Here is a 17567-nt window from a genome sequence, read left to right on the forward strand (position 1 = left end):
ATACAACGTCTAAAATATAACAGCAGCGATATATAACGATTATAACGAGGCTCTTGTCACGCTGTGCAGCTGTGGCTCATTTCAACTGCACGTTCACCTGCGCCGCGCGCTCAAGGTGCGATGACGAGTACGCGCGCGTGGAGGCGCTGGCGGGCTGTGCGCGAGTATCGTTGACGTTGAGGCGGAGATAAACTCACACGAGCTGCAGTTGATCTACGGATTAAACGGAGAAACTCACTGACAGTCACCGGAATATCTGCGATTCTGCCATGCGGTAACACGAAGAAACGTGAAGCAGGTGAGCGCGTACACACACACACTCACAAACAAACACGCGCGAACACAGTGTGTGTGTGTGCATGCTTCTGTCAATCAGGTTATTTTTCATTCCGCGTGCTGCCGATCTCCGTGAAAACAAACAACACGTCAGTCATGTTTATGTTTATGTGTTTGTTATCGTGTGGATTTTGGTGTTAATCATGTTTGTCATGTTTGTGTGCTGTTGGCTGTTTTAACTGCCGCGCGCGTTAAATATCTCTCTGGTTGCCATGGCAGAGGGCGTCACGCGCAGGTACCAGCACGCGCTCGTTTGAAGCTTCTCAGTTCGCTTTTAAGATTAGGTTGGCGATCAGACTGTATCTTTATATAGATGAATATCAGTGCTTAGATCAGATTGCGTGAGTATATCACTGCAGTCACATTAACATCAGTGCTGTGATCAGTATAAACATTAACATCAGTGCTGTGATCAGACTGCATCAATATATACATTAATATCATAGCTGAGATCAGACTGTCTCAGTAAATACATTGACATCACAGCTGTGATCAGACTGTCTAAGTTAATACATTAACATCACAGCTGAGATCGGACTGTGTGAGTATATACATTATCATCACGCCCTCTGTACTTATATTTGTAAAAAGGTTATTGAAGGTGATTTTTTGTAATGTAAGTGTCTGATCTCTTACTCATGTTGAATGCTGAGTATCACTGCTGTGTTCTGTGTAAGGTTAGGTGAGTAAATGGTTAACAGAATTAATAGGGACGTCTCAAGTGTTTTTTTCAGTAATGAGTGTTATGAACTTTACAGGTCCCAGTGCTGTCAGGTTAAATGTGGAGCTGTGTGTTACATAATCACTTCATGTTTCCATTCATTTCATTAACGTCTTTTATTGATATCATTTCATCTGTCAGGAGTTTAATGCTTTCACACACAGACTGTACGCGGATCACTTATAGCACAAAATAACTCTTCACATCACAAACATCTTTCTGTCAGTAAACACTTTCTGTGTCTGATCTCAGGTCAGTAGCGTCTGAGTACAGAGGTTAAAAACGCAAGGGCACATCTGCGTCTGAGAGTTTCTCATGTGGGAGCCGAGAATTCATGTGAAATCTTTGTTTTGGCTCTAGGCCCACAGCTGTTCTCCTCCAGGATTTCTGCATGTTCTCAGTCGTGGTTGTGTGTTGTTGTTCTGCTGCGAGCACATGTGTTTGTTGTGTTTTGATGATGCATGCAGGATCTGTCAGTGTAAAGCAAGAGAATATCAAGTGTCACAGTGATTTTTTCAGGAGTCGCCGGAGCGTTTGACATGTCATGTGTGCTCCTAAAAACTCTGGGTAATCACTTGAGAGTGGCAGGGTTGTCTCTTGGGGATATCTGCTGTGTTTTGAAGGAAACTGTGTGATTAGTGATTAGTTGGTTTTTATTATCACACCGAAGGAAAGAGAATTTATTCAAGGATGTGTTGATATCATTCACAGAGAGCATGTTTGCTCAAATGTTCTTTCATTCAGCGCGTTTCCTTCGTCTTATCTACAAAGTCATAATGTCCTTTATTGTGTTCTATTCATAGCACAGCTGCTCTTGATCCCAGAAAGCACAATAAGTTCTGGTCCTTTTAGTTCCTGTATGCATCAGCCAATCAGAGTGAAGCGTCTGGGTTTACCTTGACAGCGTGTTCAAAATAATGTCACATATCAAGTGAAGTGAAACTCACTCGATGGAGATTTTACAGTGAAATGAAATGAATCTACAGCGCACCCCTTTCCTTTACAGTTGTTCAGCTGTGCTATTTCTTTACATTTATGTTGCAGTTGAATTCACAGTTTAAAAGCAAAGTTAATTATTTTCTATGTTGTTATAAAAGTTAATGAGTAATCGGGTTAAATAATCGGGATCTCAATATTGGACAAAATAATTGTGATTTATATTTTTGTCATAATCGAGCAGCCCTAACTGACAGTGTGTTTGTCTACAGTGTAGATGCAGTGTCTGACGCACGTGTCTGATGTCTGATTGTTGTCATGGGGTTGAGTGTGTTATATAATGTTTTTGAGGTCTGACCTCAGGCGGTGGGTGTGGTCAGATCAGGTTCCTGAAAGTCACACAGGTCAAAATGGTTCTCCTTCCACCTGCTCTTATTTCGCTCTCATCAGACAGCTGTGTGTGTGTGTGAGTGTGTGAGTGTATGTGTATATGTGTGCGCGTGTTTGCATTTGTTCCTGTGGTGTGTGTTCCTGATAATCTCTCTTGATAAATTCAGAGGAATGGCTCTATATTTGGTTGAGATGTATCAATATTAGCGAAATTGTGTTATCGCAATAGCAGAATTGTCTCAATATCATCGTGGTCACATGACTGTATGAAACGATAGGTCTTCCGGGCCTAACATAGAGAAAGTTAGAAAAAATAATAGATGTTACCTTTGGGAAGGTCCGTCTGATGCAATTATTTATTTTATAAAAGGGATTTTTAGGTCATTTCACCCATCTATAACTCTCATCTCTAAGCAACAGTTATGATAAGACGATAAAGAAAAGAGGATGCTGACGGCACGTTTCCAAGTCATCATTTGTCATCTTAAATCTTGCAATAAATATAGTACACTGAGATTTTGATATTGTTACATAAGTAATATTTGGCCATAATTACAGATTCTCCATCGAACAACACAATTAAGAAACACCTGTAGGTGGATGTTCTCTGTAAAATTCTTGTCATTTACAGAACCGTTTTATTTGTTGCCCATTTTTTCATTAAAAAGAGCTTTAGCTGCAGCTGGTGTGGTCAGGGTGAGGTGTGTTGTGTTTGCATTGTTGAAGTCTGTCCAGCTTGTGTTCACAATGACAGCTAAAATACTCTGTAGAAGATGTTTTAATGTATAGTCATAAGAACTGCTGGACCAATAAGATTTCAAAGTAGAATGTTCTGTGTTTGTTATGGTGAGATCTCTGCCGGTTCAAGTGGAAACTCAGATTAAAGGAATGATTCACTTACAGAAGAATGAAACTTTGTCATCATGTACTCGCCCTCATGCCGCTTCAGACCTGTATGACGTTTTCTTCTGTAGAATACAAAGAGAGAGAGAATTGAATGAATATTTGCTTGTGGGGTTTCGGTTTGTACACCTGTGCAATATTCTGACATGTGCTAATAAACATCAACACGAGCTCATCTGAATCTTTTTGATGACAACATCATAGTCAGATACGCGTCACCGGATTTCTGAAAAACTTTTACCTCTACCCACAATCCTCTCTGTCTGTGTCTCTTTAATAGTGACTGTAAAGGATTCCTGAACTGTCCAGACAGCTTGCTGGTCACCATGGTAACGTCTCATGTGATCAGGGTCTCTCTGTCAGCTGTAGTTTTCGGATGAAAAGACTTTAGAAAATAAATAAGAAACATTTATTCGTAGTTAGTTAGTAAATATGTCAAGTGTGTTCTTTCATGTCTTTGTTTTGATAATAATTGACTATAAAGATGGACAGTAGGTGTGGTGTGTTTAGACTGTGACAGGTACTGTGACAGGTACTCCTGAACTGCTTTGCTACAATGAAAAATTGTGACGTAAATACAGACAGTAGAGACGTAAAGGAAAACACAGAAGATTATAAAGTATATACTGTAGGTTTGTTATGGTCGAGATGATGAATGATGATCCTGCTGATGGGTCAACAGATTCATGAGCACATGATTGTGATTCACCTGACCTCTCAGATAGGTCAACGGTTATCTTTAGTTCATGTGATAAGATGCTGTTTGTTTGTTAGTTTTTGTGTTTCTTTGTTAGTTCATCATTCTGCTCATCAAACAGCACTGAATATATAACAAAAGATAGTTCCATGATGTAATTTCCTTCTGTGTGGATCAGGATGGAGGGGAAACGGGAACTAGATTAGCGTGGTGTTTGAGCTCAGGGTTTGTCTGGTAGATGTCTTAACTAGACAATCGGCTAGCAGAGAGTGTCTTCTTCCATTCACACCCGCTCACTTGTGACGAAAACAGATTTATTCATAATATAATCTCATATATGACATATTGAGCTGGACATTGTCTTGTTATGATACGTCTTTGATTAAATTAAATTAATACTTGTTTGTGCATCATGATGAATGGGTGTTCGGACATGAAGACACGATCACTGTGTAATGATCTGTGTTACCAGAGTGTATGTGTTGTTCATATAGACGTGTGGTCTCGTGAGCAGATTGTAATCGAACTGTCAGAAGGAACAGAAGAAAGTTTCCACTGAGCATATAAAGCAATTGCTGTCTAGAGTGTTTAAAGAGTTTTCAGAGGTCTTTCACCTGTGTGTGTGTGTGTTTGTGTTTGTGTTTGTGTGTGTGTGTGTGTGTGTGTGTGTGTGTGTGTGTTTGTGTGAGTGTGGGGGGGGGTGTGCAAGAGAGAGAATAAAGCTCTTAATATATCTGTTTAATAGGATCATCAGCAGGACACATAGAAGTCTGTATGGCTGAAGACACACAACACAACATCATGATGTTGAATATTGTTTAATTCTAAACATTATATAATATTTTAAATGTGTATAGTATAATTCTAAACGCCTGTATAAAGTCACACATTTACTGTTAGTCAGTATGAGGAGATATTAGTTCAACTTTACACTGGTTTAATATTAACCTGCAGCACAAACACACACACACACACACACACACACACGGTTACTCATTCACATTCTTTCTAGATCATTTAATTCAAGTCTTTGTCATGATGGAAAGTTTTCTGCCATCCCAGGATTCTTTGCGTTGGATAATCACAGACCTGTGTGAGTTAGTAAATCTGTGTGTGTGTGTTTAAATCCTCTTAAAGATTCCACAGCGAGAGAGAGAGAGAGATTCTGACATGTGCTTCATAGTCATACTGGTGCCGTAACAACAGGTATTACAACTACACAACAACTCTGTGTGTGTGTGTGTGTGTGTGTATACTTGTTTATGACTGTGTAGTTCTGTTCGGGATTCAGAGAGGTATCAGGTGATTGGTGTGTACACAACTGTATCAGTGTGTAGTTGTGTATGAGGTGATTGTTGGCTGTATTTGTGTGTTTTTGTGTAGATATGGTGATACGTACAGTAGCGCAGATGTAAGTGTATCAGAGTTTATATCTGCTTTGAGGCGTGAACTACAAAATGCAGATGTTTGTTTTGTTTGATGTAATGAATGTGATCAGACACACACACACTGATGGAGATGTGATGATTGTGTAAAATGTCATATCACTGATCTCTGAAAAGCACATGTGTGTGTGTGTGTGTGTAGTAAGATGTGATGATGTCATGTCCGGTTACTGACACTCACTCACTCACTCATGATGATGATGGTGAATAATGTTTGATTGACAGCTCGTTGTTATCCATGATTCCCGGGTGTGGTGTAAAATTAGACATGATTAAGTTAATTCCCTTTAATGTCACACACATTTAGAAGCACAGAGGGATGGTTACCGTGGAGACCTGGACTATTATTGGATGTTCTGCTCCTCATTTCGCCTCACATGGCTGACCTCAGATGAGAGTGTGTTCACTTGTTTTATTGTGTTTTTCTTACAGCTGTGTGTATATCTACACCTCCAGACATGAACAACGACCCATCACAGATGAAGTAAGACATTCTGACAACACATCACACATTTCTGTTTACTGATTGCCTGTGTGTGTGTGTGTGCGGCTGCGATTCAACCTTCAGTCCAACACATTCATTATTCATTTGTCTCACAATTAGTGTGACTTAACTCAATGTAACAGATCAAGTGTCCACCAAACACACAAACACAAACACACACCCACTCACACACATACACACACACACTTCAGAGCACTTCACAGCGATTATGAATAAAAATGAATATTGATTAAAATGTGTATTAACAGTCTGTGTCTTGTGTTGTGTTGTGTGTTAGTGGACACAGGTCAGTGTCACCAGATGTACCAGTCAAGAGATCGAATGCTAAAGCTATGTATGGTAAGTGTTTCACTCAGGTCATCTCTCACAGCACAGCTATGATGTGTGTTATCTCTACACTGCACATTCTCTTCATCATATTTACATTTAGAAGACGCTTTTATCCAAAACGACTTACAATGATGTAAACAATGGAACCAGTTGGAACAACATAGGACAACAAAAAGCATATGCGCAGCAAAACTGGTCACATATAGCCTATCACACTATACAAAGCTACGTTTTTTTTTTCTTCATCAAACACAATGCTGTTATCACACACACACACACACACACACACACACACCTCGACCAGAACCTCAATACACCATGACAACACACACGCAAGCACAGCTGTACTATAATACAGTGTTGTCATATTTAAGCGCACAACAAACAGTGTTAACTAAACATGAACATTCTTCCAGAATTTAATTCTGGACAGATTTAAAAAAAACTAGACATAATACAATTGAAGACTTTTTGAACGTTTGCATAGAAAACAATACATGATAAAATCTGCAGACTGGCGCAAATCTGGGCAAACATCCAGAAGTCTATTCCAGCCATTACTCAACCTCAGATTGTTTCAAACCTGTATAAGAAACATTCTGTTAAACACAAAGAAAGATATTTCGAAGAATGTTTGCAACTTTCAGTTTTGGGACATCATTGACTACCAAAGTTTAATTCTGTTGAACACATAATGAAATATTTTGAAAAAGTTAGAAAGACAAACTGTGCTGGGGGACCTTTGACTAGCATTTAATTTCTCCTTCTATGGTATTGGATGATGTTCCAGAACTGAAAATTGCAAATATTCTTTCAAATATCTTTCTTTGTGTTTAACAGAACAAAGCAATTTATATAGGTTAGAAAGTACAAGACGGTGAGTGAATGCTTAAAGAATATTTTTGGGTGAACTAGCCATTTAATACATATTTGTGTCACACTGATGAGAGTGATTTATTAAAGAGTATAATTAGAGAAGTAATTTCAGTTTCATTCTGTTGAGTTTGGGATAAATGTGAGACAGGTGTGTGTGTGTGTCAGTGTACATCATGATTGTTGCTCTCTTCCACACATCACTCTCAGGAACAGATGGAGTATATTTCCTGCACACATCTGCCAAACACAAAAAGAAAGGTAGAACCTGATGGACACAGAAGTGTGCGCGTGTATGTTTGCTGTGTGTTTCTGTGTGTTTCTTCCTTACACATTCCAGTGTTCTGTTTTAAACACAATGAAATGTTCTGCAGATTTGGTCTGGATTCCAGCGTGATGAATGATGTCATGAGAGTGATGTGTGTGTGATGTGTGTGTTGTCTTACATCTGATGGCTGGTGATGTGATGTTTCCTCAGAGCAAAGGAAAAACTACACCAAAACCAGTATAAACGGACTGACGGAAACATCTTGCTACCATGTAGAGGTGAGACAAACTGCTTCTCAGATTGACATGTGTTTGAGACGATCTTGTAATCCTCATCCGTCTCTCATTCAGCATCTCACCACGTTTGTGATGGATCGTAAAGAGGCCATGTTGACCATCGAGGATGGGATCAGAAAACTGCGTTTGTTAGACGCCAAAGGGAAGGTGTGGACTCAAGACATGATCCTACAGGTGGATGAGAAATCTGTCAGTCTCATCGATTCAGACACAAAGGTGAAACACATCAAATCCAACACACACTGTGATGTCATGTGATTTCGTCAGTGTGAATGTGTGCAGGTTCTATTTGTGGTTTTGTGTTTTGTCTCAGAACGAGCTGGAGAACTTTCCTCTCAGTACAGTTCAACACTGTCAGGCCGTCACAAACTCTTGTAACTATGACTCCATCCTGGCACTGGTGTGTAAAGAATCCGGTCAGGGCAAACCGGACCTGCACCTCTTCCAGTGTGATGACATCAAGGTGCTTCAGACGACTCACAAAACAGCGTTTACTGTCATCACATCATTAATTAACAGTACTTGAGTGATCATGTGTTTTCCCTCCATCAGGCCAATTTAATCCACGCAGACATCGAGAGTGCCGTCACCGATCACAAGGGCGGAAAAGTGAAGAAAAGACCCGAGGCTCTCAGGTAACACTGTCACTAAGGCACTGGTACATGATGATGCTGTTGCCATGTAACGCAGCATCTTCATCTCTGTTTTGTGTCAGAATGATCCTGAAGAGCGACGGCACCATCCCTCCGCCTCCGGGAGGCCCTGCCCCTGAGCCTCCAGCGGGTGTCACTCAACCGGACACCAAGAGTCGAGTGGCCAACTGGTCTGCCTGGACCAATGATCAGCAAACCTGTGAGTGATGTCATAGCCACTTCAGTCTGACATTGTGATGATCTTCAGCACTGATATCTCTCTGTTTGTGTGTGACTTCAGATGATAAACAGAAACTTTACACAGAGATAGACGGACCTCCAGAGATGAGCCCAGCGCGAATCGACAAAGATGTGGTGTGTGTTCACACAATGACATGCATTCTGTGTTTACTTCCTGTATGGTGGAAAATGAGACAAGCCCATTATTGTTTACTACTGAACATATCACCAGCAAAGTGATAAACAACTTGCTTCACAAGTTACTCGAGAAATCTCAAAAACACAAGTGTGATGCTTTATGATGGTGTGTGTGGGTGTGTGGGTGTGTGTGCGCTCTGTACATAGTAAAAAACTTGTGTTTGTGTTACAGCAAATCCTCAATCACATCCTGGACGACATCGAACACTTTGTCAATAAACTGCAGAAAGCTGCAGAGGCCTTTAATGAACTCGGCAAACGCAAGAAATCCAAGAAGAGTAAAAAGAAAACACCTGGAGGTCAGACCACATGATACCAACTTTGTGTGTGTGTACTGATGGATGTCACTCGAAGTGTGTCGATGATGTCACTGATGTGTGTGTTTTGTACAGAGGGAGTGTTGACTCTGAGATCTAAACCTCCATCTCAGGATGAGTTTGTCGACTGTTTGCAGAAGTTCAAACACGCCTTTAATCTGCTGGTGAGGAAACATATTGTGTTTGTGTAAAGCCATGTGTCTGGAGAAGATCTTTGAAAATAAGATCAACTTGTTTGTTGCAGGGGAAGTTAAAGCAGCTCATTCAGAATCCCAGCGCTGTGGATCTGCTTCACTTTCTCTTCAGTCCTCTCAGACTGGTACACGTGTTCATGATCAGACGTGTAGTTATTTCTCTGGGTTTTGAAATGTGATTTGTCACTGGTTAGATCTTGATGTTTTTGTGTGTCAGGTGATTCAGACATCCGGAGGTGTTGATCTGGCTAAAAGTGTGATTGTTCCTCTGCTCACCAAAGAAGCCATAGACTTTTTACACTCGTCAGGTTCAGAGGATGAGAGGCACTTGTGGGTCACGCTGGGAGACGGATGGACCAAGTGCAGGTGCTGGAGAGATGAGATGATCAGACACATGAAGCAAGAAAGAGAAAAAGCCTTAACAGTCTGTCTGCCTTTGTGTGTGTCAGGTTAGAGTGGCCAAAGGATTATCCCTTCCCTCCTCACACGCTGCGTTTCAGAGACGGCTGGGAGCCGCCCGTGATTGTGTCTCGTGAACAAGAAGTGGTTCAGCTGGCTGAGGCGTTGATTCAGACGGAGGTTCAAAGACCAGCGGCCGTCACTGTGAGCTGAACCTCTACACACACAAGCAAATACAATCACTCGTGATGTTCTGAACTGTTCTTATGTTGTGTTGTGTTGTGTTGTGTTGTGACAGCAGTCAGCGCTTCCGGATTTCTCCAGCGCAAATGGGTATGACATCAGAAACACTTCATACAAGCGTTTGCAGCTGCTGGAGCCAGACAGAGCAGTGGAGGCTTTTAAGCAGGCGGTCAGCCGTCAAGTGGATAGGTACACCCGATCGGGTGCAGATGAGCTCAGGGCTCTGGAGAACCGTCTCATCTTCTCGTTTGATTCTCATGTTCTGATCTGTGGGGTTCTGGGTGTTTTCTCTTGATTCAGATGAAATCTTCTCTGTTCAATCTGCTCTAGATGATCAGTCCTTCAGCTTCTTCAGGGTTCTGTTTCTCTTGTGATGTTTGAGACGGTCCTCCACAGCTGCAGCGCTCAATTACAGCATCGATCTGACCTCATACTACATCATCACTAGATTTAGAAAGTCAAGAAAACGTGTGTGTGTGTGTGTTTACGTAGTACATGTCGGCTTCATTGTCATCATTTGTTTAACATGTAATGTTAATGTATAAAATCGCCTGATCATTTCATTCTGACGTCATTTTGTCTTCTCTTCAGGAACTTCGATGATCATGGTCGAATGCAGACAACAAACTTTGCCAAATCCAAATATGACTTTGTGGCCAGAAACAGCACAGAACTGTCTGTGATGAAAGATGAAGTGCTGGAGGTAAATATCATGAGTCGTGTAATTGATTGACCGTCAGGTGCTGGATGTAAATGTGATCACGTGATTGATTGACACATGCTATGAATGATATGATTGGTTATCAGGTGCTGGATGACAGGAAGCAGTGGTGGAAGGTGAGGAACAGTGCGGGGGCTACAGGATATGTGCCAAACAACATTCTGGAGATGAGCAGAGCGTTGGAGACGACAGGCCGTGGGGAGCCCATCTACAGTCACACCATACAGGTGATCTGACCTCTCCATCACTCATGTCACCTGTTCTTCATCTCATCTGTGTTTGTCACAACATTTATTCTGTTTGTTCACCTTAAAGCTAATGATGCCAAAGAAGGAATTTGAGTTGTTTAAGGTAAACATGTGTGTGCGCGTGTGTGTGTGGACACACGTAGTGTAGATACACACAGCACATGTATGTATTGACACTTGTGTGTGTGTGTGTTTAGTTTTTGTTTCCATTGATAATCTCCCAGTTTGTGTGTGTTAATCTGTCCATTTTCTGTGTCAATGTGTGTGCGTTTATTCATTTATTTAGATCTGTTCATTGTAAAGTTCATTTTACTCTTGATTTCTCTCTCAAGCAATTACTGGGCGAGTTAAACGAGGTAAATTGATTGATGTGAATGAAAGTGTGCTGTCTCAAATATTTAAAGAAAACAGTTCATTTCAATCGTGTTGTTTTAATCCTGTATTTTTGATGTGTGTAAATTGATATATAAGAAATATTGCAAATTAATGAGTAAAAAATACAAAAAGTTTTGCATGGACCACTTTGGATTGTGTAAACAACGCTGATCCAAATTTGGTCCAAAAGAACGTCCTGTTTCCGTTTTTTAACACTACACAATTGTTTAGCAAAATGCAACAAATAGAACATTTCTAACATCTTGTGAAGTGGTCTATTGTCTATAAGTTTTAGGTTGAATGTGTGAAAGATGATCAATAATCTGAAATAATGTAAAATATAATTTTATTTATGTATTTTACAAACTTGAACCATTATTCTATCACACATCGCATTATTTAGCAAATTATTGTACGTCACATTTTTTGTTAATATTATGAAGCCCTATTGGTTATATATATATTTTTTTTCAAAATATTTTAAATTTGCATTATTAAGCATGCTATCACATATGGCTTTTATTTTTATATTCCACAGCCCTAGTGTGAATGATGATGGTGAAGGTTAGGGAACATTCTGGAGTAGTGAGTGGTAAAGTGTCATGATGAAATCCAGCTGTCATGTGATGTCATGTAATTGTGATATTCAACAGAAACAGAGATCAGACTATGTGCCCAAACCAGCGGTTACACCAGTCCCCCCCACCCCGACACCACCCCCTCCTCCTGCCTTAGGAAAGATCCCCACTCCCCCTCTACCTCCCATATCTGCCCCAGCGGCTTCTGAACGTCAGGACCCTACACCTGCTGACATCATTGATCAGAACAACACCAGTGAGATCGACAGCGTCACCATGAGAGACAGTCAGAGAGAGAGACCGCCACCTGCTAACCGTACGCACACACACACACACACACAAACACATATAAATACTGTCTGTCTGTCTTTGACTGTTTGTCTTTCTATGTGTGTCTCTCTCTCAGGCCGTAAGTCAAACATGGAAGAGGTTCAGGACGAGCTGATGCACAGACTAACGTTGGGTCGCAGCGCTCAGAAGAAGTTACAGACTCCCGCTCGATCCACCAGCGGTCTGTCTGTAAACATCTCGTATGACTCTGCGCCTGAGGAGGTGACGGCCTGGCTTCAGCTCAAGGGCTTCAGCGCTGTGTGAGTCCAAACCCCTCCCCGCCGTGAACATGACACCATGATCATCGTGACTGCAGTGATTGACAACAACTGTGTGTTTGATTTCTTCAGGACCATCAACAGTCTGGGTGTTCTGACCGGAGCTCAACTCTTCTCTCTGAATAAAGACGAGCTGAAGACAGTGTGTCCTGATGACGGCGCTCGAGTTTACAGTCAGATCACCGTTCAGAAAGCTGCTCTTGAGGTCAGTTCTTCTTTGTTCTTGTAAACCCTCGTGTCACATGGGTTCACGTCACTCTGATGTCTGGTGGCGAGTGCCTCTGCTGTTGTCTGGTGTTTGTTTGATATCTGCAGGTTTACTTCTGACTCTCTTCACCACCTGAACGTTAAATCAGCATCTCTTTAAAGGTATTTTAGTTCAGTGTAGTGAAGTCTGCTTTCTGCTGGTCGCTTTTTGACAGATGTAAATAACAGCTGATCTGAATAGAAATGTGTGATGGTTTCATGTTCCTTCAGTTGCAGTTGAAGTTCTTTTTCTTCTTTATTTTTTAGTTGTGAAATAAGAGATATATTTAAGCCGACCAACAAAGATTTGGCTGAACTAAGCATGTGTTGAGAATAGATGCCATCCCAGAACGCCCCTCACAAACCTCAGAATCCCCCAACATCCCCATGCAAAGCAAAGAGCATTCTAGCTGGAGTAATATCTTAAAACTGAGCATCAAACGTACACTGCGCCTCTGTAATCATTGTGTGCACATTCTAAACTACACAAGTATCTATGAAATCTGTCAAGTCTAACTGGCCAAGATCTGCAGACAGCTACAGAATTCAGTAACTGTTGTCATCAGAGTTGTGTAGTGATGCTGTTGTTCAGATGACCTGCAGAATAAAAACCTTAATGTTGATCTCAGTCTCTCTTTCGATTTTCATTCATTCATTCATGCCGCTCTCTGTCTCTCTCTCTCTCTCTGTATCACGCAGCGGTTATTTTGAGGTATTGTTCTTTTCATCATTAATTTTAGTCTTTACTGCTCATTACTTATCAATGTTGTTTAATGTAACTACTTTGTCTTCACAATGTCTCTTTGCTTTCAAAACATCAAGGGCTCCGTGTTGTAATATGCCTGTAGTTTTGTTAAAGAGTCAGCAGATGGCGACATTGATCCATACAGCTGATATTAAATTAGCCCAAAAGTTTGGCAGTCTGTTAACTCTGAAGGATTTGACAGATATTCTTGACTTCCGAAGAAAGACCTCTGATTTATAAATGTCACATTTGTCATTTTGGTTTGGTTTTCATCTACTGCTGTACTGTCTATAATTCACATCCCATCACAGATGACAAACATGAACACAGATGTCACTCATCTTAACACATAACCTCATCACTTTCAGTTCAGCTGTATTTGTGAGGAAACAAGCTTGAACGGTATAAGAGTATTGTAAAGAGTGCATGAGAACTCTAGTGATGCTCTCGGACCCTCATCACATTTCTCTCTCTCTCTGTAGAAGAGCTCGGGGTCGGAGCTGCAGGAGGTCATGAGGCGACGTCAGGAGAAGCTTGCACTGGGCACAGCAGCGAGTGATTCTGGTGTAGAGTCCTTCGATGAGGGAAGCAACCACTGACTCCGACCCCCTCACTCAAATCTGTCACCTTTGACCTTTTGCAGGACGCAGTGGAGCGTGCTCAGTTTGCTGCCATAATGCGGCGGCGTCAAGAACTCCTGGACCCGTCTGATAACGGAACCGGCTCTGACGTGGATGAACATGCGTGATATGGGAGAAGAATGTTGTGCTGATGACACGGAGCAGTAGTTTAGTGCCATGATGTTCTGCTCTCTGTACTGAATGTCCACAGACTCGTCATCTTCAGATATATCTCTGTTCACACGTGTGCTGCTTTAGAAAGAATAACATCCCGTGGAGAAGAACATAACGCACCAGTAGTCATCAGAATCCAACAAACATTGTGAATATCACAACAACACAAACTGGTGAATATTGACTGTTTGATCACATTACACATGCATGTGATTGGCTGGATTTTGGACCGATAGATTATTGCTTGTTTATATTGATAGACAGTAACTTCGAATAGAATATTTATCAACTGCTTGATATCTACGTGGAGATTCATGGGTAAGAAAGTTTATAAAACTGTAGATTTTCATTTACTAGCAAAAAAATCGTATTTATGTACGTGATTTTGTACTTTATTGTAATGCCAAATGACAAGCTTTAGACATTTCACTATTGAAAAGAAAAGCAGAGAGACGGCTGTTCAGTTTGAGTAGATTGTGATTCTGTAAATCTTCTCATCTGTTTGTGTGTCGTATGGTTTCACTTCCATATGAAACGTTAAAGAAGTCTTAAATGAGGTTTGACAGATTTTGGGCCAAATTCACGGCAGTGAATGTCTTCCTGTATCTGCCGAACTTTTCTCTTTAACCCTGTTAATGTGACGTGATGTCATGTCATGTTTCTGTTGGTCATGTGAGTATGGGCGTCTCTCACTGACCAAACCATAAACATTAACAACTGATTTCATTTATTTGTAAGGAGCAGTTTGGCCAAAAATTTATTTGAGCTCAATGTTTGAGAACAAATTGTAAATATGAAGTATGAATGGAGAATAAATGGATACACCCGATGTTTGTGTGAGTGTTTTGTGAATTTACGTCATCTCCTCATCTCGGATCAGTCAGTATGCAAATTGTTGTGATATCTGTTGAAGCTCCAGCAGTGGAAATCTAAACCATCATTAAAAAAGGTCTTCATGTCAGTAAGACACCACCTTCAGTCCATTGAGCGTCATTAGATCTGAGCACAGAGGAAATCAATGATTGCATCAAATCAGAGTTCAGTGAGTGGCTGTCAGAGAGAGATTTGTCTAGGACTCGGTGGTTCAGTAGGTTGAGCAATGAGATTCACAGACAGATGGTTGGTGGTCAAGTCCAGGCTAGAACAGTCTGAGAGAGTCTGAACAAAACTTGCAGTAAGAAGACACTTCCTGCACTTGAAGGAGAAGAGAAGAGAAGGGTGAGTGGAGGAGACTATATGAAGAAGAAGTGACAAAAATAATTTAGCATCTGTGTGACCAAATGTTTGTTTAAAAACTAAGTCGTCGTTCTCTTATTCTGAAGTAGAATCGCTGCTGGTTATTGTCTCCGAGGTCCGGGGGGGCAGCCCGGATGTTTCCCCCCCTTCTCTCACCGCTCAGTCCAGCCTTGTCTCACTGACTTACTCTCTGATCCGTCACCTTCACCACCTTTCAACCACCAACCCTCAGTGTCCAGACCGGGGTTTGTACCGGGATCCTCCACACCAGGAGGATGAGCTCATACCACTGAGCCACTGGCACTTTCACATCTCAATGAGTTTTCGGTCATGCCTCGTCATCATTATTCACTCAAAACCTCAAGAAATTAAAGCAAACATGAGGCTTGAACCAGGATTCTCCAAACTAGAGGCTGATACTCTTACCACTGAGCCACTGGAGCTTCTGAGGTGTTACTCAACTTTTTTTTTGGAAATTTGTCTTTTGATAGAAATACTTATATATATCGCAACATTAAAGGGTTTAAACAGTTGATTGAATACTTATATATTTATACTTATAAAGTGATGCAATTTTAAATAGCTTTTCTCATCTTGTCTACACATGAAGACACAAACAGCACAAACATTCAATAGTTTTTAGGGCGGTTGTCTCAATATTAAACCAAAAAGATAGACATGAAATCTATAAAAGATTTTTTCTTGATTTCATCCCAATAAATGTTATTTATTTATGCTAAGGTTTGTGTTTATGAGCTGATATTCACACAGATATTAAACTCTCTTCAGCTCTCTTTATCTTCATGAATGACATGATTCGGTTTTTCATAAATCACTTTAAGGTCTCATTAATTTTGTAAAGAAAGTAAAGGTGATTAATAGATATTAACATTTAAAAACAAGTTAATACAAAAAACTATAGACTGACTCTATAATTAACATCCAACACATTCTTCTATAAACGCAACATGTTTATGATTTCTTTATGAATCACATTATTACATTAATTAATGAATTAATTTAATTAATTCATTAATTTAATGGATTAAATGTCTATGACATCAGCCGCAATAAAATCAGTCAAGCTGCTGCAGCTGCGCTTCATTCTTTCAACCAGGCGGTGTCAGTAACGCGCTTGCGTGTAAAAAAGCACATTGATGAAATAATAATTAATGACGTCTAGTTATGGAAATTACTATGGCTGTTCTATGTTTTACTTGAATACTCAAATATAAATAAGACTTTTCACGTCTGAATTGAATTCAAGCAAATAATTGACAGTTGCAATGTGTGTCATCAGGGTTGCAGATGGTGCATTGACCCATAGAAAAATAAGCTAGACAAGAGTATTTACATGCAGTTCCTTAAGATAGTTGAGGTTTTAAATAACTGGAAACAAAGGTTTTGTACATCATGTGAACCGTTAACCAGTGAGTAGAGAACGGTAAACGTTATAGTGTTTTATCGAGAAAAACATAAGTTCACTTGCCCGGTCCAATATGGCGGACGCGTTGACGTCTCCGACCAGCCAGCAACTCCTTTTCAATTATTAAGTACAATTCAACCATAATGACGAGGAACACGTGTCAAACAGTTCGTAAAGAAATTTTAAACAGGGTTGTCAACATTTTAAGATGAAATCTATTTACAAATGATCACTAACGTTGACCTCATACAGGTGAATCCACTTATCTATTTGAATATACCGGTAAAGTTATATAAGTGGGCGAGACTTGGAGTCTAGATAATGTTTGACTAGATTTGTCCCTATATGATTGAAAGGAGGTGGGGAAGTCTTTAAAACTAAAGACAAATTACCAATACCGATTTGAAACACCTGTGAAAGACGTCCAGTCGGCGTGCGCGTGATCCGGTGTTAGCTGTTACGTGACCCGTCTCATGTCACGTGCCTGATAAGCAGACAGGAATAAACAAGGCGACAAAAACATTTTTCCACACTTTTTTTGTTGAAGAAACTGGTATGTGATGAAACGTCTAAAGTACGTTTAAACACTTTTCTAAGATAAAGCAGTCTGTAACTCTAAAGGAATTAGACTTGCAATTAGATGAAAACATGACACCACTACAGCTCA

General features: G+C 40.5%; 1 protein-coding gene across 5 annotated transcripts; it reads left to right on the top strand.

Annotated features, from left to right (window-relative positions):
• Positions 1 to 54: 54 nt before the first annotated feature.
• On the top strand, positions 55 to 15067 carry eps8a (epidermal growth factor receptor pathway substrate 8a). Of its 5 annotated transcripts, XM_056748696.1 has the most exons (22): positions 55 to 298; positions 5121 to 5189; positions 5861 to 5912; positions 6211 to 6272; positions 7615 to 7682; positions 7755 to 7916; positions 8014 to 8163; positions 8253 to 8335; positions 8416 to 8552; positions 8634 to 8707; positions 8943 to 9069; positions 9163 to 9251; positions 9332 to 9406; positions 9499 to 9647; positions 9731 to 9884; positions 9979 to 10112; positions 10515 to 10626; positions 10731 to 10871; positions 11921 to 12161; positions 12252 to 12435; positions 12526 to 12658; positions 13927 to 15067. In XM_056748696.1, the coding sequence occupies exons 3-22, from the start codon at positions 5887 to 5889 to the stop codon at positions 14041 to 14043; spliced, it is 2418 nt and encodes an 805-aa protein (XP_056604674.1). In that variant the 5' UTR covers positions 55 to 298; positions 5121 to 5189; positions 5861 to 5886; the 3' UTR covers positions 14044 to 15067. The 5 variants fall into 5 exon arrangements, with proteins under 5 accessions (XP_056604674.1, XP_056604673.1, XP_056604675.1 ...); XM_056748695.1 differs by lacking the exon at positions 5121 to 5189; XM_056748697.1 differs by lacking the exon at positions 5121 to 5189 and having other exon boundaries at positions 9982 to 10112.
• The last annotated feature ends 2500 nt before the right edge of the window (positions 15068 to 17567 follow it).

Source organism: Triplophysa dalaica, chromosome 5, assembly GCF_015846415.1.
Source record: "Triplophysa dalaica isolate WHDGS20190420 chromosome 5, ASM1584641v1, whole genome shotgun sequence".
NCBI classification, from domain to species: Eukaryota; Metazoa; Chordata; class Actinopteri; order Cypriniformes; family Nemacheilidae; genus Triplophysa; species Triplophysa dalaica.